Here is a 24,100-nt window from a genome sequence, read left to right as displayed (position 1 = left end):
ATTCGTGACCGGCTGCTCACTGACGCACGACTTAGCCATATGTTGATAGACCTAAGTATTTGGTGATGTATTATTACACCTACTATTGAGGATTCGAATATTTATTATTTTAAATCTAAAATATTGACCACTCACTCATTTAAGTATTTTGGTGATCTATTTATTAGACCTATTATTGAGGGTTCGAAAATTTATTATTTTAAATCATTTAAATTACGTAAACTATAAATCCTATGAACTGACGCCAAAGATTCCACCCAAAAAGTCATATTTACATTGTGCTTCAACTATAATTAAACAGTTAGATAATTATAGTTAATAATATTATTATTATTATTGTTTCCAACGCTATTCCAAAATCGTACATGAGATCTCGGAATTTGATATTTTATCCGATAAATTTTATATCTAAAATATCATAATTATTTAATGCTAAATCCAGTGAATACATTCTTCTTGCACACTCTACTCTACTATGGGTAACAATTGGCTTACCCATCATGTTGATGTCATGTGGCAGATGTGTCAGACTCTTGTGGTTGACACGTCTAGGAAGATGATAACATGGCACAACCGCAGTTGACATTTTAGTGTCGCACGATAAACATCTTGATCGATATGATATTGTCATGTCACCAACACTATAGTATTATGCGTAGGGTCCATAGTACCGAACTGTACCGTTCGATACGGGTGGTACGTACCGGTCCGATAGATTGTCGGTACGTGAACCGTCTATTACCGATCCGAGTGTACTGTAACATTGTAGCAGTGCTACAATATGCGATACACCTAAGTATCGCTCGGTACACCTGGGTGTACCGTTCGGTATACCGTACCGTACCGATACCGAGCCCAGATCGAAATACCGATACGATACGATATTACGAACCTTAGCATTATGTGGCTGACATAGGGATCTAGGTCGACACGTTGGTGCCACATGGTTGACACCGTAGTGTTACGTGGCTTACACGTTAGATCCATATGACTGACATTGTAATGTTGTGTAGCAGACACATTAGACCATGTGATCGATACCTACCACATGGCTAAAACCCATGCCTTATGTGGATGGCACACCAACGCCAAGCAACCCCACATGGCAGGCATGCCAACACCCTATGTTTCCCACCCTTTCCAACCAATTAGACCACCCCCATCGTATGAACTATGCCACGTGTCAAAACGTAGCATCATCCTGAACTCACCCTGGCTAATGATAATAATTACACTCAAGATCAATTCTCCATGTTCCGACGAGCAATGTGCCATCCTAAGAAAATAATAGTTATGAGAACCTACTATACAAGGGTTCAATACGTACGTCTTCAATACACACAAACTTAAAATATAATTGACTTATCCGACTTATTTATTAACTTAAATATCAAAGGGATATTATCGTGAGTACACCGACATAATTTTATAAGGTTTAGATGACAGAAGAAGTTTGACTTAAGATCGGATTGTGAAAAGCACTAAGTGGATTCAAATCAAGTTCCACCTCTTATAATAAAAAACTAACTTAATAATGATGAAATTTTTTAATTATTTTTTTAAAATGCTAGATTAGGATATATATTAAATTTATAACATATAATCCAATAAATTTAAAAGATATAAACTATCGTTAGTTACTGGTTGATAGTAAGTTTTATGCTATAAAATCTCACTTTCACTATTTTATATATAATAATAATAAACTCAAATCGTAGGTCTCAACTATTTGGGTTCGATAAAAATCTTTTACCACCTTTTTCACTATTTTCACCCTAGCTAGTAAAAAAAATTTTGGATTCTCTAAAATGATTTGGATGGAGAATGATATATTATTTCCAACATTATTTGCCAAGTACAACTTTTTGGACAATGAGTTAGGTCTAAACAAATATAAGTATGTTGATTATAAAGTGAAATAAGTTCGATAACTTTGCATGAAAATTACTAAAGCATGTGAAGGATTAATATGAATCCCTAATATCAAATGGGATATAAGAATCCAAGATTTTGCATTTGAGGATGTGATCCACAGCTTTGAGAAAAATAAAGCAATCAGTGCAACTTGAATGTTGATGGAAGCTTTTAATATGCAAGAACATGAATCATTAATTCTTCTCACATTCTATTCCATAATTATCATTGCTACTCAAAGTCTAGGGATGATCAATATATGCAACCACTGTTTTTTGTGATTTTAATTCTTATCATCCCTGTCAAAAAAGAAGTAATATTACTTCATATGAAAAACATAATATTTGATGGAAGAACAAAAAAAAAAAAATCCTTAAGCTTTTGAATAGAAGAAAGGAATTTTAATTTCTGTTGCAAAATCTTGACTTCGATTCACGAACAAACACATAATATGAGAGAAATTTTACAAGCTACAAAGTATTAGAATGTCACATATTCATGAAATGACAACTTTTAAGAGTATAAAATGAACAAATTTGAGGTTTTCAGATTAACAAATATGTTAACCAAACCAAGATTTGACTCAATTATGTTGAAACCTCTCTAACACATTATGATTGTTCAACTATCTTGATCTAATAATGCAGGTACATATTTATAATCCTGAGAGCCTTCTCAGTCAATAAACAATTGTTCATGTGCAGTTACATATTTATCATGTACTAATTAGAATGCAATGTGCCAATACATGGGAAATCTGGAAATGTATGTGCTAATGCAAACTTTAACTAGACCTTGATAACCAATGTGACTTGTAAATTCATGCATTGATAGTTTCATCTCTATGCATGTTCCATATGATGTGATCTTTTTTTTATAATAGAGGAACAAAGAGAGAGGAATTTAAAGATTTTTTTAAAGATAATAACGAAGAAATCCGATAATTATCAGACTCGCTTGGATGGTTATTTATAATTGAGGAATATAGAGACAGGAATTGATTAGGGCATTGTTGAGAACTAAATGGTAGAACATTGTAATTTCTTTTCTTAGTAAAACAATGTACAATAAGAATCTCTATATTTTCCCAACATTTTCTTTCCTATAAGATATGGTTCATTCCTTACAAACATAATTCTTATTCATTATACTTATATTTATTCATTCATGAATACGGGAAAAGAAAGAAAGAAAAGTTAAAACAGGAACCTCTTTTATGTTCTTTTGAATCTTAGATAACATCATTACCCTGCCCAATATACTTCCTTCAATGCCTACTTAAAATTCAATATAGATAGCAGGGATTTACTGGATATGGATTTTCACAGTGACCACTTTTCTCATAAAGAATTTTACCCGAGATTATCTTTGATTTCTCAATAAAACCATTTGTTAGCATAATGCACTCAAAAACTGAAGCTGTTGCAGTTGAATGATGCTTGAACTTTATGGAAATATCAAGACTTTATGAACCATTCTCTCGGGATACTGAACCTCTTTGATAGAGTTTATTTTCTCGTGAGTTGTACCTCACAAAGAGAATCAATTGGATGAAAACAGTTGAGATTTGCACTTAAAACATATGGAGAATGGCCAAAATGGTTCTTAATGATCTCCTATTTGATATCTTTAATCTCAAGGAATCATGAACATAGTAACATAAGCTCTAAGTAGGCTGATATTGGAACTAGGATATAGTATATTGACATGATATTATAAAGGGACATGTTTAGTCATTCCAGTGAGAGAGGGCTTAATCAACATATACTTTTGCACAAGTAGAGTTTTGGTAATTGATATCTGCAGCTTTTGGTAGAGTGTCATGAAATTTCAGCACTTAAAAGGGAAACATATGCTTATCATCCTATATTTAACAAGCTTTGGGTCATTGAATTATGTAAGCATGGCACAGTACAAAAATCATACACAATAAAACTTCAACACTGACATGGAACTGCACTTTATTGCCATTTCTCGTGTCAATTTTGCAGTACAGAAATATAGCACATAGTTTATATCACCTTCATGCTTTCTCATCTGACATTTTTTTTATTATGATCACAACAATTTATTATAGAAAACATGAAGGAGATTACACACTGAGTTTCGGATGGAAATTATGACTCGCAACTTGTTTGGTGAAATCATCGATGCAAGCCATTCTGATCCTCTCAGGGGTAGCTGGATTATCGAGTGGGAACCAATCATGATATCCTTCTTCTGCTCTAGCGGCTACGACGGCATCTTTGATGGCAAATAATACTGCAGATGCAAGGAAAAATGGTGGCTCCCCAACGGCTTTTGAAGAGTGGATTGCTTTAGGATTTTGAACACCCTGCAAAGAGAAAAATGTTGGCTCCAAACCGTGAAAGTATGAGTTTTAAGAAGACTAACATAGTCTTTGATTTGTGAAAGTATGAGTGTGGGCAGGTTTAGGAATATTAGAAACAAACTTAGGAGTTTCAAATATAGTTGGAAACAAGAAGAGTCATTAGATAGGACTCTCCACACTGAAGGCCAAGGGAAAGAAAGTAATCTGCTGTATACTACAGATGGCAGAAAAACAAAAATGGAAGATCGTTTATGGAGTGGTCTCGATCTATAAAGATCCCTCTAATGAGTAAAAGGAAGTTCAAATATGTGAATGAGGCTATAAAGATCACCCCAATAAAATAAAATTGTTGTAAGGAAAAACCATCATTTATTAGAGGTAGCTTGGGCGTTATGTTTACTACGAGAGTTCCAAAATATTTTTTGGGGAGAAGCTATCCTAACTGCATCTTATTTAATCAAAATAAATACCAACCCAAGTACATAATTTTAAAAAATCCCTAAACATTCTCCTGCAAACCTATCCACAAACTAGAATATTTAGTAATTTGACTTCAAAGGTATTTGGTTGTGTAGCATTTGTTCATATACATAGTCATAGCCGCACCAAACTTGATTTGCAAGCATAAAAATATGTTTTCTTAAGCTTCTCACTAACTCAGAAGTGATATAATTATAAATACTTTGATCCTCCTACAAAACAGTTCTATGTAAGTATGGATGTCATCTTTTTTCAAAATTAATCTTATTTCTCCCAAACTTCTCTTCAGGGGAAGAATAATATGGGAGAGAAGTTTTGGAAAACTATTATAACCCAACCTGTAAATTCTCCTTCTGAATTCATTCCCATCACAGGTACATCTCCTCAAAATTCACCTTTTGAATTCATTCCTCTCACAAATCTACCTTCTCAGCCACAACCTATTTCTTGTACTATCAATCTAATGTTACAACCTCAATCTATTGTGCCAGAACATGAAAAATCTGATGTAGTGGGAGACTCAGTGACTGATAACAGCAATCAGAGCTACATGTTTATACAAGGAGGCAGAACCGATATGGTTTGGGGCAACAACCACACAATGCCTGCCAAGAGTCAGCTCCAAGTGCATTTGATTATGAAACTTCAAGGACTTCAGACCATTCTTTATGCCTAGTACCCTATGAGTTTCAAGATCTTGATGTTCCTATTGCTCTTAGAATAGGAACAAGGTCATGTACTATTCATCCTATTTCTAATTTTGTGTCATATCATAGATTGTCCTCTTTCAGATCATTTGATTCTAACTTGTCAAAAGCAAATATTCCTAAGTATATACATGAAGCTTTAGTTGCACCTTAGTGTAAAAAGGATGAGTTCAAGGAGATGAGGGCATTGGAGAAGAATGACACTTGGGAATTGATAAATTTATCTAAAGGAAAGAGACCTATTGGTTGTAAATGTATGTTCACAGTGAAATACAAAGCTGACTAGTCAATTGAGAGATACAAATCAAGGCTAGTGGTTAAAGGATACACTCAAACTTTTGGGATAGAATTATCAAGAGACTTTTGCACCCATGGTAAAGATGAACAGTGTTTGAATCCTATTGTCTCTTACAATAATTTTTGACTGGCCTCTACAACAGTCAGATGTGAAGAATGCCTTAATGGCAAACTAGAAGATGAAGACTACATGGATCTACCTCCTAGTTTTGAAGGAACATTAGGGTCTAACAAAGTATGCAAGCTATAGAGGTTACCCTGTGGATTAAAATAGTCTCCTAGAGCATGGTTTGACAAATTTACTAAAGACATAAAGATATAAATATTGACAAAGGCAAGGAGATTACACTATATTTTATAAGCATGCTAGTAGTGGAAAGGTCTCAATACACATTGTGTATGTAGATGACATTATATTGACAGGTGATGACCGTGTAGAACAAAAGAAATCAAAAACCTCCCCAACCAAGGAGTTTGGAATCAAAGATCTTGGATCATTAAAATACTTCTTGGGTATGGAGGCGGCTAGAATGGAGGGGATCTGACTATCACAAAAGAAATATACACTGGATTTGCTTATGAAAACCGATATGAGGTTGCAAGCCATTTGAAACACCTATTGATCCCAACCACAAGCTAAGTGCAAACACTAGTGAGGTGGATAAGGGACAATATCAATGCCTAGTCGGAAAATTAATTTATTTGTCACATACTAGACTAGACATTGCCTTCGCTGTTGGTGTTGTAAGTTAGTTTATGCACTCAACTAATTGAGGACATGTGAGGTCTGTTGTTAGAATTTTTCAATATCTCAAATGAGCTCCAAGCAAAGGGTTGATATTTAAGAACAAGGACAATGTATATGTTAAAGCATACACATGCTGATTGGGCTGACAGTATAAATGATAAAAGATCTACATTTGGATATTGTACCTTCGTAGGGGGAAATTTGGTGACGGAGGAGTAAAAAACAGAATGTAGTGACTAGAAGTAGTGCCGAGTCTGAATTTTTAGCTATCACACAAGGAATATGTGAACTCCTTGGGATAAAAACTTCTAAATGAGTTAATAATTTCTTGGAACCAACCAATGAAGTTTTATTCAGATAATAATATAGCAATTAGCATCTCTCACAACCCAGTACATCATGATAGAACAAAGCAAATTGAGGTCGATTGGTGTTTTATTAAGGAGAAGTTGGATGACAGATTGTTATGTATTCCATTTGTCCCTACCAAGCAACAAGCTACAGATATTTCACAAAGGGGCTTCAAAAGCAGCAATTTGATCACTTAAATAACAAGTTGGGGATGTTAAAAATGTTCAAACCAGCTTGAGGGGAAGTGTTGACATCTGTCAAATCTGCTGTGACTTGATTTGATATGTCAAGATCTGCTATGATTTGATTCTTAACATAGGTATGCTACCTTATTTGAAGTGATAGACTAGGATATGATTGCTGATTTATTCCTAGTTGTATTACCTTTTTTGTGTACATTTTTTAGTTGTATATTTCCTAGATTAGCACTTAGATTTATTTAGGTAGCTTTTCCTTTCTTTCTTTTCTCTTGTTTGACTATATGTACTTCATCCTGTATCCAAACAAAAGTGAGAAAAGAATAACTCATTGTCTTCTATTGTCTTGTTCAAAAAGGATGTGATTTATACTTCAAATGAGGTCACCACCAATAAAACAGGAGCATCAGATCAATGTTCTCTGACTAACTCACAATTTCAGTTTTAAGAGGGAAAAAGACATCCACATGAATCTTTGACTATTTGATAAGACTAGCAGGATCCCTGAAGTTCAGTAACAGAAATAGGTAACAGAAAGGATCAACTGAGATTAACTCTCAAGCTAAACTGTCCAGGTGATCCAAGAAACAGATACAGCTAATTCTGGTGAAGAGATTCAAAAGCTCATTGACACATCATGACTCTGCTAACTATGATGTATTCATCCAAATGCAGCTAAATTCAGGACTGGCTGGAAACTTAACCGAATCTTCAAATTAACTTGATTGAGTTTCAAGTCAAGTTTTTATGTTTTTTAACTATTATTGCACATATTAGCCTAATAAGTTAAACAGAATTAAAATCTCTTACATCATAAAGCTTGTGGTAGGTAGTATGTCAATTTTCATTACCTGAATGTTTGACATTTGACAAATGCTTATCCATTCATGTCTATACTGTTAAAGTTCTACAAATTTCTAGATAACCTAATAGTTTGACATCTATTGAGAGATATCATTTAACATGTTAGCTACAGATTTTAGCATGATCAGGATCCTGGAAATATAAAAAACCTTGAAAAGCATCTAAAATAAGCTTATAATAATACCTTAACGGTGAAATGTTGAATTTTCGAGAAAAAAATGATGACAAAAAAATTTAATAAATTTGTAGTACCTTCAAAAGTGAAACCTTGAATTTTACTGGGATATCATTTGCAGTAGGGATTTTGTAAGTTCCAGGTCCAGAAGTATACAAGTGGCCTGGTCTAATCCACTTGTGATCTGCATCTCCCCATTTTAGCTCTTCAAGTGCTATCCAACCCAAACCTTGAACAAAAGCTCCCTCAATCTGTAAACCACATTGAAGGGAAAAGGTGAAGGTGGTAAAATATTAGGAAAAATAATGTGAGAAAAGAACACATAAGTGAAGAAATCCTGAAAAGGTATCTGCAAGTAAACTAATATGCCTTTCTTTATCTTTTTTTCTTTATCTTCATTATGGACATGACTATCCCATAAAATGGCAAAAATGAATAATGAAATAAATGCCCCAGACATAAACATTCAAAAGAATAACATAATTATGCAGATGTATTTTTTTATGAACAAAATCAAACATAATTTTAAGTTACACTGTTACATTACCATTTTGCCAATAGCCACAAGATATATATCATGGGCAAGTTATAATCTAATGCAAATTAAAAACAAAACAATTTCAAACAACTATGAAGTTTTAGTTATTTATTTACTTTTATTTTCTTTGTGGAAGGGGGACAACAAAAATAACATCCAAAGAAAGTTAAGTTAAGTTGGATATGACATAAACAACAAACAGAAGTTACAAGCCTATTAAATGTGACACAAACAAGCTATACCATGGTTAGTAAAAAGGTACTTCGGTTTATGCCCACACTATTGGGTACTTAGGTTTCTTTTTCTCAGATCAGCTCAAACTAGATTATTGTCCATTACGAAGAGAGATTTTTTGTTTTGCCTGCTCATGTCCATTTGGATTTTGGACATCTCAAATGATCCTCTTCTTTCACCTCCAAAATTTGAGCTTAAAACTCCCAACATAAAACATGTTAACCATAGAATGTGTTTAAAGGCTCTAAACTACTTTAAATCATTTTCCTTCCTTATCCTTGATCTGTACTACCTGCTTGTTTGATATTATTTGGCTCACAAAGTTCACAGGGTGATGGCATCTGCTACCAAGATAAAGCCTGTTAGTATACCATTGCCTCCAGTTTTATCTAAGGTATGCCTGCCTGGTTGCATGTTGGAATGACACTTGATTTTGGAACTCGCCTTGGTTACACACAGATTTACTATGAAGTCTTCGGTGCTCATTCCATGAGCCTCTTCGGAAGATCCAACACACATTTAAAGTGTAGCACATGTTTATTCTATAACTTTATACTCATTCTAATAACTAGATCCATGTGATGCAAGGAACAAATTAACCTTGACAAAGGGAAGAGAATAACTGGTCAAGGTTTTAAACAACAGCCACAACATATTGGCATCAAGATGCCACATGTTGCAAATTAGCCAGCATCTATAGGAAGTTATCAAAAATATTAACTGCAAAGCAAACAATAAACACACAGTTCAGTTGACTAAATATATAATGATAATGGTGAAAATAGCATTATCAAAGGCTTGCCTAGCAGATATGATATAGATCTAGAGATTCACATCAGTCGAGATTAACAGGCTTCACCAGGGCATGCCTTAGGCATTCATCTCATGAGCCTTTTGAAAAGACCTGTTAACCTAAAAGGTATGCCTCTACAACACTACACATTATTTCATCTGTCCTTATTGTCAGTAGTGTAGATCCATATAACAAAATTGAGAAAAAGATAGGAGTTCTATTCTTCAATAAAGAAAAAGAGGTCAACTACAAGAATGTTCCTTCATTTGTTTAGAAGAAAAAGGATAGTGAAAATGTGCGTTTTTATTATCTCCTCTGTTCTCTTACAATACTTCAGCCATTTCATCTCTTACCATTTGAGCTAATGAGATCGAGAGCATTTTTAGCACGCTTTCAACTTGATGAGTTCCAATGAGTGTCTGGCATGCAGTAGTGTTCCAACATGCACTGATATGAGAATTCATGCTGGTATGAGGGTGTAATGATGGTTATTTACTTTAATGTTAGTTTGTGCAGAGTAACATAAATTTCAGGCTGTCATGTCAATTTGCTTGGATCCTGACACGCCACTAAAAACTAACTCCTGTTTTTTTTTTTTTTTTTTTCAATGTCCCTAAAGGTCATATACATCTTAATTTCTAGTTTTATTCATCCAAAAAGTAACCATAGTTTCTTCAACTCACTAGCCTTATGCCTAATAACCAGGCTCTAAAAGGCCGTGACCCCTTTGCACGCATAGGCTTTTAACAAGTTTGTAAAGAAGCGACGATTTATTAAATGATAAGTATTCATTAAGAAGTTGCTTCTCTTATGGTAGCCCTTATATAGTGCAAAAACAGGAAAATAGAAGCAAAATATGTAGCTGCATGATCTAAGAATAAGCCACATATTTTTCTGATTTTTGTGCACATATAGTTGCATGTCACATCCAGCCATGCTGCATATTGTGGTTGCATAAGCTTGTAGAATTTAGTGATAGAATCACTCTTCACATCCTGCCACATAAATCACATTCAGAAGAACCACAATTGGGTAGAACAAGAGATTAGTTCACTAAGAAAGGAAAAGAGACCACACAGTAGGATGTTTCATATATCCTAATTTGCAGTCATTATCTTTTCTTTCTTTTGCTTCATTATTTTGTTTGCTTCCCTAACATTTTTCTTAATGCATTTGTATCAATACATTATGCTATTGCATAATGCTTTAACCAACTGGGCTAACAAAGAAAGATTAGTGTATGCTTTTTTAGATATTAGTGATCACTAACCATATCTAAGTTTTGGAAATGTTTCATTTTGAAGTTATCACTAACTATAAATTCCGATGTCCTCATGCTTCTTGCCTTGTACCATGCACCTAAGCTTCAGAAAGCCTCTAGCACTTCAATGTGCTTTCTCCTTCTAGCACCATGCAACTTTGACTAGCACAGAGTGCTCAAAAAATCCTTGATCTATGAGTATGAGTATGAACATTGATCTATGAGTATGAGCCATCAGAACTTGGTTTTAGTCCTGTTGATAACTAAATGCACAATTCCCAGACTGTCTATGATATTGACATCAGATTGGAAAAAATTACTGTGACACCCACACAGGGAAAACAGTGGAACTGTTGAGTGCTGATAACTAAATGCACACATTTTGCAGCAGTTATATGGTTAAAAAACAGATGCTAGTGGTGGACATCTAAGACCATTGACAACCAAAAGGGAAGATCTATACCAAAAAAAAAAACAAACGTCACTCTGTAAGGGCCTTTATCTTCAAGAAACTTGTCCAAGTTTGACATAAAACACACTTCATGAAAGAGGCTAAATATTGAATGATACTCTATAATTATGAAGAAAGATCCAATAAACGCTGAACAAGGAACTGTTAGGACAAGTTGCATTCAGTAACAAAAGCTTAAGAACCAAGGACACAAAGTTTGTTTGATGAATGCATGTAACTTTTGACAATAACTGCTAATGATTGCATTTTTATAAGTGACACAACACATTAAAAGGTGGACATGACGTATACCTGCCCAACATCAATGGCTGGATTAAGAGAATGACCAAGGTCCATGATGATATCAGCTTCCCTTGTGTAAAAATCTCCAGTAAGTGTGTCAATTTCAACTTCTGCAAATGCAGCTCCATATGTGAAATAGTTGAATGGAGTCCCCTTCCCAACTTTCCAGTCGAAGCCAATATTAGGGGTGATGTAGAAACCATGAGCAGAGAGGTCTATGCGTTCCAGGTAGCATGCACGCACTAACTAGTGGAAACATAACATGAACTTACAGAATTACACGTCTTTTTAACATGGCACAACAATATTGATGTGAATTATAACAACTGCTTTGCATCAATTCATATACATAATAAACTTCATTTGCACAAGTATGTGCCTCAAATTATATATGATAAGATGTAATTGGAAAAAAAGACACCAGGCAGAAACTATACTACGCTTACAGATGCCATAAAATAGAGCATGACATGCATCTAGCACATTGCTAGTAGACAAGGAGAGATAAAACAAGATTAATACATTATTCTAAGAGTTACCTGATGAGCACTTAGATATATCATGGGACCATTAAGCATACTGAATAATTTTGATATAAAATAGGTCAATTTTTACAGTTTGCAGTCAAATAACAAGAAAAAACAAAAGAGTCCAAGTTCTGTAGTGGCCCATACTACATGATCCGTACTTGTCTGAGAAAATGATGATGCACAAAACCATCATATTCATGCGAAGTGCTTTTCCTTTTTATAGTTCTACTTTAGGTGCTAATGAAGCAACTGAACCACTAATAAATTGGAGTGGACAATTCCTCTACTAGTTTTAGCCTGAAGCAGTGATGATAGTCACTAATTATAGTTTAACTACTACAATAACATGACAAGGAGCTTGTTACATATGCTGCTTTTGAGATATACCTTCTACAAGATAACAAAAACAAAAATTGAATAAATAAAAATATCTAATTCAGAAATGGATCACATTTATTTGTTGACCAAAAGATGGTTTGCATGATTTGTGCATAATGCATAATAAAATTATACAAACAAATAAGACAGTCTTGCCTCATACAACTTCCGTGGATCGATAAGATCAGTCTGAACTTCTTTAAATGACCTTGTCAAAGAGATAATGATGAAAACTGGCAGATATTTCAGGAATTATAATGATTTTGATCAATTGAGACAACAGAACTGATAGCAAAATTCACAGGTTATAAACCATCTTCTGCAAACGTTGCATGCATGGAATGTCAAGGTTTGCAGGATTGGAGTTTAAGATTGACCCAAATGAGCTGTCAAAGATTCTATAAGTATCTTAACAAAGGCTGTTAGATGGTTTTCAGTGAAAGACATGCTGTACCTACTAGCCAGTAGGAAGTTAAGGTGGTTTACAATTTATTGTCTAGGAAGACCATTGATATAATCTTTTGTTTCTTTTCACTCTTATTCTGTACTCACTAATAAAATACTTCAGTGGATTAAGGTTGAATCCAGATCAACTAAAGGTCTAGGATCAGAATTGGCAATAAATATATAAGTAATGCATACTAGAGGGAATATACATACGATAAAAGAATAATAATTTTGTATTTATTACTAAAAGAAGAGGGACTTATAGAGGAAGAAGGATTTTATAAGAAGCCTTTCAATGGAGTAAAAATTGAAAGTTCATCATACGTAAAAGAAAATTTTTCTAAATAAATCTGACAAAGTATATTAAACAAGTAATTCACAAGTTGCAGAAAAAAATTTGCAAACTTTTAGTTCAATGTTGGAATAAGGATACCCACAAATGAACATTTAAAGAACCAGAATTAGCAAAAGATAAGAAAGTTAAAGAGAGCAAAGCATCACCTCGGCAAAAGAAGAATGGGTCTTTGTGGTAGCAATACATTGCATTCGTGCCTTTATTTGCTCACAAGCATCTAAAACTGCAGCACCATATAGATCAGAGCTTGCAGAAGCTGCTGTTGGTGATGCGTTAGGTACCTAGATATTATCAAAATTGTATCAACTAAAAGGAAAAACTAAGACATGCAGTGTTTAAAAGGTTGTGCACGTGAAGAAAATTCACCTTATCTGTACTTGTATCTGAGATAAATACAGAACTAAGGGGAATGTTGAAGGCTGATGCAGCTATCTGTGCAACTTTTGTGTGTAGGCCCTGTCCCATCTCAACACCTCCATGTGTCACTAGAACTGTCCCATCAGTATAAACTTGCACAAGAGCACCAGCCTATAAAAGAAAATGAAAAGCGGGTGAAATAATTAAAGCATAACAGAGCATGCACGGGACATTGATATTCTAATTTAACCATGAACCTTCTTAAAAAGTTAAAGTACATTTCTAGTAGCATATTTTGTAATATTTGTCTAAGAGTACAGATAAAAAACATATTATAATTACTAAACAGGATAATGATCTCTCTTCAGAACATGATATCCAAGTTTACTAGAAGACGAACTTTTAGACATTTAAGCAGAACAAACCTAGTCATCATTTTTTCATAGTTGTTCAAGTAGAAACGGACATAATATTTCAATTATGCACAGTTAAATAAGATTTAATAGAAGAAGGATTAATAATAACAAAGAACAATTGATACGAATAGAAACATATCCTAATAAAAAGTAGAAACTTTGCTAGAGGTCCGTTACCTGGTTCATATGCTTTGTGGTAAAGGAGATACCAAACTTGGTAGGAACCATTGCAACTCCACGCTTTCTCCAGCGGTTATGGAGATTAAAATGATTGACATTTGCACGAGCCTTTACAAAATCACAAGATGTCTTCAATTCATCCCACAGCTGAGTCAATGTACATGATTGAAGTATCATACCATAATGTAACATGGATCCTTCATTGTGAAAATTAAGCTCCTGATACCACAACAATGAAATATTCCGAAAAAGAATGAAAAATCAACAGAGCAATGTCAAAATTTCCCTGTATGAGAATTATGCATAACTAAACTTACCCTTATCTCTTCAGGACTTCTCTGTAGCTCCATGGCAATTCGTTGAATCCAATTTTCTGCAATAAGCATTCCTTGAGGACCTCCAAAACCCCTGAAAGCTGTATTACTTGGGAAGTTGGTGTAACAAACTTGTCCTCTAACTCTCATATTTGGAACATCATAAACATTGTCAGAATGAAACATAGCACGCTCAAGGACTGAGCAGGACAAATCTAATGAATTCCCACCATTGTTGTAGAGTTGGAGATCCAATGCCAAAACTTCACCAGCAGTAGTAAATCCAACCTGTAAAATACTCATAGTTAAACTTTTGTTCTTAAAAGACAAATAAAGTATATGTTGTCAAACTTCACAGTTTTTCCTGATCAAAAGATTGGGTCAAGTGTATAATGTTGGATCAATTTGAAACAAAAGAGATAGTGCACTTTTAATGCCGAGACCTCAAGAAGCTAGATGAAAGAAAAGTTAGCAGCATTGAACTATAATATTTAAAAGTTGAACCATGGTATATAGCTGATGCAAAAAAGAAAAGTCACTTCCTTTTTCAGTTCTAAAAACAACTTTCAGTGAAACCAATTAATATGAACTCCTTGTGTTTAAAATCAAGGTAAAACCATTGAGAAGTACTTAGCAAATTTAGTGGCAATTGAATTTAGATTAACTCTATGAGCATATTGGAGTTCAGCTCCAAAAAACATATATGAGTTTCAGAATTTACTTCCTTTATGGATTTCTATTGAGCACTCCTAAAAATCCTTAATAGATCCTATTTATATCCAACTTCAAAATCTCAAATACTCCAAAGCTAAACAAAATCTGAAGTCTAGTTAAGCAAAAGAAGAAAAGGACAAATTCCTAAAGACATGCTATCTTTAACTATATGAAGAATGTTCTTAAAGCAATCTAATGATCTGAAAGATATAACATGACCCAATGTAAACAATTCCAAGCCATCAAATCTGCAAATTACTTTCAGTTGCCTTGACCAAATGCAACTGGCAGTTTAAGCAAGAAACAAAATCAACAATCTTCCTGTCCTAACAAGGAAATATATCCACTATGTTTCTCATTGTCCTTCAAGTTGCCATGAATCAAGCAACCTTCACTAGAATAAGTATTTCATATATATCCTACAGCTAATGGTAAAGAAAAACTAACTGAAGATCTTGGTCTCAGCGCAAAGAGCTTGCCTTAGAGCTTGATCTTTTGCTTAGCAGGTGAAGCAAAGCTGAAAATGGGTTCACCTAATGAACAAGCAAAGCTAGAATAGCTCCGATTCCTAACACCAAATTAGACCTCAGTAGCTCAACATCTAACTTGAGCTCTTGTGCAGCTCAAATCCAATTAAATCAGCAGCTCAAGTTCAAACAACTAGTATCTGTTAAGCCAGGCCTGAGAATCCAATACCCAACTCAGCTAGACCAGTTTCCATCCCAAATAAAAATGGAAAGGTCTACCAATAGATATTCAAGGTGAGCTACAAGTTCAATAACTTAATATCCCAGAAAATGTAGAATTTGCATGATAAATTTACAGTGCATCTTGGACTACCCAACTCAACTCTTACAGAAACATCCTCCTTGCATAGGAAAGATAAAGCGAAAGCCACAACAAGTAACCCCTCTTGCATCTCGCTTGCCATGTCTCTCCCTTCTTTCAGTCTCTCCAACAAAGGATTTCAAGTCTATCCTAATCTCCTGAAGAACTTCTACAACTTTGCCTCGCTTAATATCTGAAATTCTACAAATAAACTCCACAGAGTATACAATCACCAAAAAGTTACATTCCTCATCATGATTATAAACATCTTTAAAGACCCTATCCTTCCTCAAACAAAGGAGACAAACCATAGTTTTAGAAAACATCTAAACAGAAAAACCAATTGTATGATTTCCCTGGACTGAAATTTTGTATTCATCTGTCATTCATGGATAAAAACTGGATGCCAAAATTAGTTTTCTTAAAACAGAGATAAACATCCATTCTTACACACAGGTATTGCAAGTTTGCAACAATAATGTCTCCAAACCTTACTTTCCATCATAGGACCATGGGTAAGATGAGGGATTTTAGCCTCCAATGTACCAACCTGTATCAGTTAGCTTACGTTGTTCTGACAGGTACTGGACCTAAAACCTAGGGAGATACTGTAATAGAGTTGGCACTATGGTATTACAGTATTTTCTTGGATATATTAGCCCTTAATTTATCAACTGTACACATTGAACAAACCTAATCTATGTTTCATAGAAAAGAAATATATAATCTAACGTAGAAAAAAAGGAGAGTAGTGCTTTTAAATAACTACCTCTGTAAATTATTGTCTCCAGTATTCACCGAATACTACCCTTTCTCCTTCACGAAGATTTAACCCCTATCTTCAATCTTCTATTTATATCCAAAGTTTCCCATTTCTGTCAACCAAGGCTCATCTTGGGAGAAAATCTTAGCTAACGAAAAGTGTGTTACTCCTAATTTCTCTTTGTTCCCTTCCCTCTTCTTTTCTTTTTTTCTTTTTCTTCTTCTCTATGATTCAGTTGATACATTTGGTGTCGGCATGGTCTTGGTTTATGTCATGACAAACAACTACTTCCCTCCTTTTTCCCTTCTTCTTTGTAGGAAGGTGCAAAACTTTCTTAGCTGGAAGAAACATCAATTTTGTTAATTTTTTAAATCCTTTACAACTAGTATTTGATGACATATATGTACAAATATCAAGTGTTCGACTTCTAACACCATATCCGGGCATAATCCACTTTGATTTTGTTGAATGAATAAGATGTTAAACAAGCACATTAATTGCTCTTCTTTTTTCCTTTCAATCATTACAATAAGTTAGGCCTTTATATCAAGTTTCTAAATTATCATCAAAAAATTTATATGAATGCACTTGTTTGTGCAAAGAATAGTTTAAAGAGTATGAAACAACATTTTGTCCAAAGCATTAATTTTGGTAAATTCGCTTGCACTCCTAATGACCATCATCAAAATTGAATTGTAGTACTACATCAGATCATATGAATGGTCAGTGCACGTAACAGTTTGAGGAAGCATATAAAGTTATAAACTAAGCTTTCTTCATCAAGGTTATTTGTTTATACAATGTTTGGTGTTTTCATAATCAACAATCAGAATTTAACAACTAGTGGGTTAACTACTATTTTAAAAAGCCTAAGCTCATATGATAGGGTTCAACTTATATATAAGCTCTAACATCACCTTGCATGCAAGCTGGATGAAAAATAACCTTGACATATGTAAGCCAAGGTTAATGGTATTTGCAAGACCCATATATGGGGTAACACCGAGCAAAAGATTGAAGGAAAAAGGATAATATAGGAGAACTAGGACCTTAACTCGTGACCTGCTTTGTGGCCATGAGAAAATGATTAGTTGCATGACTACTACACGCAAAAAGGACTGCACCGTCACAAAACACTTAGTTGAGAACTTGGAATAATTGCTAGATGATTTTGTCTGTAACTCCAAGAAAACCATCTTGGAAGTAGAAAAGGAGTACATGACAAAATCCACCACATGAATTCATGACAGTGCAAGTACAAAATTAAAACATGCTTTCATACACCTTTTCTTAATTCAGTCAGTTAGTGCAAGAAAGAAAAAACAGTCAGTTCAATTATGACATGGTTTTAGCCTTTCAAGTAATCTTGAACATTGTAGTAGTCGTAAACCTCCTGTTATTGTCATTTCCAACAAAAGTAACAAAACTTCATTTCTTATAGTGGAGTGGACATCTATGCAACAAAGAAGTCATTGTTAATAAAGTACTGCCCAATGCCCTAGAACTATCAAAAGATTAAAAAAGTTCCTGTCAGCAATACGATATAATGACCTAGATTTTAGAGCTATTTGATGGTGTCTAAAAGAATAAACTATAGCAAATAATAGATCTTTTTTTTTCATTGTATTGAGCATATATTTCAGTTGTGTTGGATTCAATGAGTTGTCCAAAGTCATAGAACCATCAAAGGCAACTAAAGTTCCTTTCCGCATTAGGAGATTATGATCTGGATTGTAGAACTATTTGACGGTGAATAAAAGGGAAAATAGTAGCAAATTTTAGATTTTTTTTGTATATTGAGCATATGTAATTGTTGTGTTGGAAATTGAGTTCTGACTGATAACTTACCAGTCCATCTTGTACTTCTCATCATCAGCATTTTTTCATCTCGCTTATAAATCAGACATATCACATGGTATCTAGGTTACTTGGATATTTAAAGGTGTGGAACCTGTATGCTCATTGCAACATTTAAAGATGACATATTAATAGTGTCAATAGAATTAAGGGAACTAACAACTAAAATAACAGAATATGCAACTTATAGCATGTTAAATGGTCCTGGCAATGTGTTCAAATTTCAGAAAGGTCAGCTCAACTAAAACAATGTTGATTTCCTGAAATATAGCAACTCCAAATGACAATGTGTTATATACGAGTTGGTTGGAATGCATTTAGTTGTTGAAACATAATTTCTAAAATTTTAAATTCTTTCCTTAGCAAGTGTCACTCCATTTCTTATCCTATACCTTGTATTTTCCAAGGAAACTATGGCGCTGTCCAGTTATCATCATGTCTGTATCTCTGTCTAATATAATTTTCACAGGTCTCCTCAGAAGGTATGATGGCACAGAAGCTGCAGCTGCAATGAAAGCAGATCTTGATTCTTTTCCACCAAATCCACCACCAATGCGCTTAGTCTTGCAAACAACTTTTGAAAGTGGAAGTCCAAGTACATGAGCAACACATTCTTGGTGATACTGAGGACACTTCAAGACAAACAAAGATATATAATAACATAAGTCAAACTAGAACCGGAAAAGCTTTCATGCAAGTAACTAGAATCAGGAGAGAAGCAAGTTAACATATAAAAGGAAATTATCACCGAGAAGTTCATAACAACCACAAACATGTATTTCATTTGGATATACATATATATATATATATATATATATATATATATATATATATATATATATATATATATATGTATATGTACATATATATATATATATATGTATATGTACATATATATATATATATATATATATATGTATATGTACATATATATATATATATATATGTACATATATATATATATATATATGTATATGTACATATATATATATATATGTACATATGTATATATATATGTACATATGTATATATGTATATATATATGTGTCTTTGTATAAGCAAACTTAAATAAAATTACAAAATACTAACAATATTAATCCATAAAATATAACATGCTGATGATTTTCTTGTTATAAATTTAAGTACTTATTAAAATTTTCATAAAAAGTTGTCTTCGAATTAATTGTGCCTTTCTGCAGAATTTAACTGCCAATTATCAAGCTTACCCAATTTTTTGATTTGTAATCACAATTGCATTTTAATATCAGACATAAGTGATAGCTATAATGTTCACAAACATATCCTTAACATTCTTATAATAATACCTGAAACCTCAACAATGTATAACCCATAATGGACATAAAATTGCTGCATCCAAGAAGTAGCTGTTTGGTTAAGCCCAAAATTTGGAATGTACCATAGTCTACTTAATGATATCTATCTATATCAAAACCAATGGTTGGAATACCATTTTGGACTAGTTCATGCTATCACAGATGGCTGCCACATGCCTGCAACACAGATGGACCTGCGGCTGTCTTTTAAGTGTTTAAAGCAAGGATTTTAGTTTCGTATTGTACCGGTGTTTCGAGCTTTGCCCAGTATGGTATGGTACGGTATGGACGTACCGAGCAATACGCTAGGGTGTACCGCTTGATACGTGTATATATATATATATATATATATATATATATAAAATAAAAAATTAAAAAAGAAAAAGGAGGCATATGCTGCTTCGGCGATGTCACCTCCTTTTCTTCTCCTCGTCACATCAGACAAGGAGAAGAACATGGTCTTTTCCTCATCTGCGGCGTTTGACGAAGACGTCGAATGTCGCAGATGTCTCCGGCCTTCGACGAAGAACGTGGCAAAGGCCGAAAGCGTCTCCGGCCTTCGGCGAAGAATGCAACGAAGAAGCTGAGCCACCGCCTCTCCGTTACCTCTTGGATCAGGATCGTCGAGGGAGGGCGATGTCAGATCGGAAAGCATCGAGGTTCTCCCGATTCTCCCTCTTCTTCGAGAGCCTTCTCCCTCTTCTCCCTCAACGCACCTTCTTCCCTCGCCGTAGGTAGGCCATAGCAAAGCTGATACCGCCTGGTACGAGGAGTATTATTTGAAATTAAAATCCTCGGTTCAAAGTCATTCCACTCTTAATTGCCTTGGAAGTGTGTTTACTAAATTGCTTGAGTGCTGCATTATCATTCGAGGCATCAATACTTGCCCGCTGCTCGATTTCAAAACTAATCAAATTTTGTTTTTGTAGGTCTTTCAGATAATGTTGCACCTAGGTTCTAGGCTGACTCTTTGCTACCGGACATCATAAGGATACCTCACGACTTAGACAAATTCAGTTAAGTCCATTATAACATGGACTGACTTTTATCAATATGATATCCAATTGGGATGCAGACCAGTGGATCTTACCTGGTTTGGTCTAGTATGGACTGTACCATACAGTAAGCTCACTGAACTGAATTTATTGAGTGGTAAATTGCTTGGTTTTGAACTGTACACAGGTGATATAGTTACAAGCTCAGTACCTATAGTCATTCTTTTATGTTTTAACAGGTGTGAATGATAACAGTGATTTTTTTAATTTTTGTTTGTTTTCCCTCATTCTCTCTCTCTCTATCTCTCATGCATACTCTTTTTTCCCCTCTACTGCCTCCTCTTCCCACTGTCGCTGCCATTGCCTCCATGCTGCTGCATCACCAGCATTTCCTCTTCTTATTGGTTGTTGTTTCCTCCTCATCTTATTCCTTCTCTTTTCTCCCTCCACTCTGAACCAAGGGTACTAACTCTTATTGTGTTGCTACATCAATCCATATCAAAATCATACTGACTCAGCCACTAACCGATATTGGCATCAAATTAAGATTTTAAACCTTGATACAACAACAAAACCATAAGTCCCAACTATTTGGGGTCGGCTACATGGATCTTTTTCTACCATTGAGATCTGTAAAAAACAGCTCTATATTGAAATCGATTAAGATCTAAGCTCATGAGATATGACATAATTTTACGTTGGTTATCAGTGATGTAACGTAACCCTCCACCTTTTTCATACAAGCTTAGGATCGGTATTGGCGGTGTTATTTTAAACCTTGATAAAGACATTAAATCCAAACAGTGATTTCAATAGGCGCTCGGGCGCTCGCCTAGGCGCTCGGACGAGGCAAGGCGAGGCCCGAGCGCCTCACTTCATTTCCAGGCGGGGCGCTTCAAAGAGGCACCGCCTGGGTGCTCGACCGAGCCTCGGCGTTAGGCGCTTCGGGCGAGCGCCCGGGTTAAACCAGGCGACCGAACCATTGTTTTAGATCTAGTGGGCGCTCGACCGAGCCTAGGCGTCAGGCGCTTCGGGCGAGCACCCGAGTTAAACCAGGCGACTGAACCAGTGTTTTAGGTCTAGTTCGATCTCTAGTGCTTTAGTTGGTTCAATCGAACCAACTAAAGCACTGATATCAACCTTCCTCTTGCGACTTCCCAATCCTAACCCTACTCGCCGCTCCCGCTCCAGCTGCTCGCTGCTATCATTGCCGCTGCCACTATCGTTGCTTCTGCTGCTGCTGCTCGCTGCTACCACTGCCGCTACCACTGTCGCGACTCCCGATGCTCTCAGTTAGCAGCCTCGATCTTCCTCTTACTCACACTCTTCTCACTTCGATAGTATACTATTAATAGTATATTAATAGTATACTGCTAACTATATACTAGTAACAGTATATTTATTTATTAGATTAATAATATATTATTTTAATTTTAATACTGTTAATTTTTATTTATTTTAAATTATTGTTATTGTTTTGAATTTTGAGACTTTTTTTAATGTGTGTGATTTTACAAGATTATCTTAATTTAATATCATATTTTATTTAAATAATTATATTTATTAATTATATTATATATTTTTATATTTTAATGTCTCACTTCGCTCAGGCGAGCACCTAGCGCCTCGGGCTTTTTTGGATCATAGCGCCAAAAGGCACCTAGCGTTTTTTAAATCACTGAATTCAGAAGCCTCAAATTAAGAGTACAAGACAGGAAAATAACATACAAGTTAATAATCATGACTGGTGAAAGGAATTGTGCTAATGTATTAAGGTTTAGCAATCCAAAGAACATCAACCTACTTGTGTAGAGGAAACCATATGAACTTCATTTCCACCATCGACTGGCCAAATCAAACTGCCATTTGGTTCCAAGTAAAAGTGCTCTTGTCCTCCAACTTGAACCTCTCCTTCTATGATTTTGTCACATTCACCTGACTTGAAACACAACTCTACATCTCCTTTCATGAGCCATCTTTCAGTGTTTGGATAAAAGCTGCAAGATCTCACAGCTTCTCTTATGGATAAGATAGCAGGCAAGTCTTCATATTCAATACGCACTTTATTTGAAGCTATCTTCGCATTGTCATGTGTATCAGCCACAACAACACCAACAATCTACATCAGATAAGTGCAAAATTAATAAGATTGATAAATGTTGTTCTTGTCTTTTAGGCCTGACACAAAAATCTAAAAGTAAGTAAAGCATAAACACTTGGTAATTTTTGTATGGATTTATACCTGTCCAACACAAGTAACAATGTCTGAAGCAAATAGTTCCTCGTCTTTGAGAATTACACCAAGTTTATTACTTCCAGGGATGTCTCTGTAAAGGAACAGACCAACAAATCCAGGTGAAGACTTGGCCATCACATCATCTATAGACAAAATTCGTGCATGAGCCCTTTTACTCAATATTAAAGCAGCATGTAAAGCTTGTGGAGGATGTGGCATGTCATCAATATATTCAGCCTCACCCGTAACCTGAGGACAGTTTATAATTAGAAAAAAAGGTGGTCATTTATGTATAGAAGGAAAAAAAGAAACATTTTGTGTTCCTATTTGTTAGTCTCTAAAGCAGGCATATAATAATGGATATATAGAATCATAAGCAACAAAGCTAGACAAATTTGTCACCTTATATAAAATTCTATCTAATTGTTTCCGTCACCATATTCTGATCAACAGTTAAAGTATTAAGTAGCAACTATCTTGTTGTCGTCCAATGACAGAATATATTACAAGTCCTTCCCATCATAAAAATTGAATAAAAAAGACCAGAGAATGATCACCAAGAGTGAATACGTCAAATTAATATGCATATATGACTTAAATAAATATGTTTGTTATGAGGGTTGCAACTTCCTAGTATTCAATCTAATAATCAACAAAATATTCTAAAATGAAATATGTCACTGTAAGATGCTTGTGTCCCCAATATGACCACATATTGTAACAAAATATGAAACAGTATTTGCCACTTACG

At 34.7% G+C, this 24,100-nt stretch overlaps 1 protein-coding gene across 2 annotated transcripts in view; it reads right to left on the bottom strand.

Moving 5' to 3' along the window:
- Nucleotides 1-3,858: 3,858 nt before the first annotated feature.
- The window catches only part of LOC135676807 (xanthine dehydrogenase-like), a 32,201-nt gene continuing 11,959 nt past the window's right edge, over nucleotides 3,859-24,100 (bottom strand). Inside the window, exons 5-14 of one of the 2 annotated variants that reach the window (XM_065188396.1) lie at nucleotides 23,356-23,598; nucleotides 22,918-23,232; nucleotides 19,177-19,416; nucleotides 14,626-14,910; nucleotides 14,306-14,527; nucleotides 13,722-13,883; nucleotides 13,502-13,636; nucleotides 11,655-11,891; nucleotides 8,143-8,316; nucleotides 3,859-4,249 (exon numbers count right to left, since the gene is read on the bottom strand). In XM_065188396.1, the coding sequence (XP_065044468.1) occupies nucleotides 4,007-4,249; nucleotides 8,143-8,316; nucleotides 11,655-11,891; nucleotides 13,502-13,636; nucleotides 13,722-13,883; nucleotides 14,306-14,527; nucleotides 14,626-14,910; nucleotides 19,177-19,416; nucleotides 22,918-23,232; nucleotides 23,356-23,598 (2,256 nt within the window). In that variant the 3' untranslated portion in view covers nucleotides 3,859-4,006. Of the gene's footprint in view, nucleotides 4,250-8,142; nucleotides 8,317-11,654; nucleotides 11,892-13,501; nucleotides 13,637-13,721; nucleotides 13,884-14,305; nucleotides 14,528-14,625; nucleotides 14,911-19,176; nucleotides 19,417-22,917; nucleotides 23,233-23,355; nucleotides 23,599-24,100 lie in introns of those variants that run through there. The other variant, XM_065188397.1, reaches the window with a different exon arrangement.

The sequence above is a fragment of the Musa acuminata genome, chromosome BXJ1-6 (genome assembly GCF_036884655.1).
Source record: "Musa acuminata AAA Group cultivar baxijiao chromosome BXJ1-6, Cavendish_Baxijiao_AAA, whole genome shotgun sequence".
Lineage (NCBI taxonomy): Eukaryota > Viridiplantae > Streptophyta > Magnoliopsida > Zingiberales > Musaceae > Musa > Musa acuminata.
Note: the sequence above shows the minus strand (reverse complement) of the source record. Positions and strands in the feature narration are given on the sequence as shown.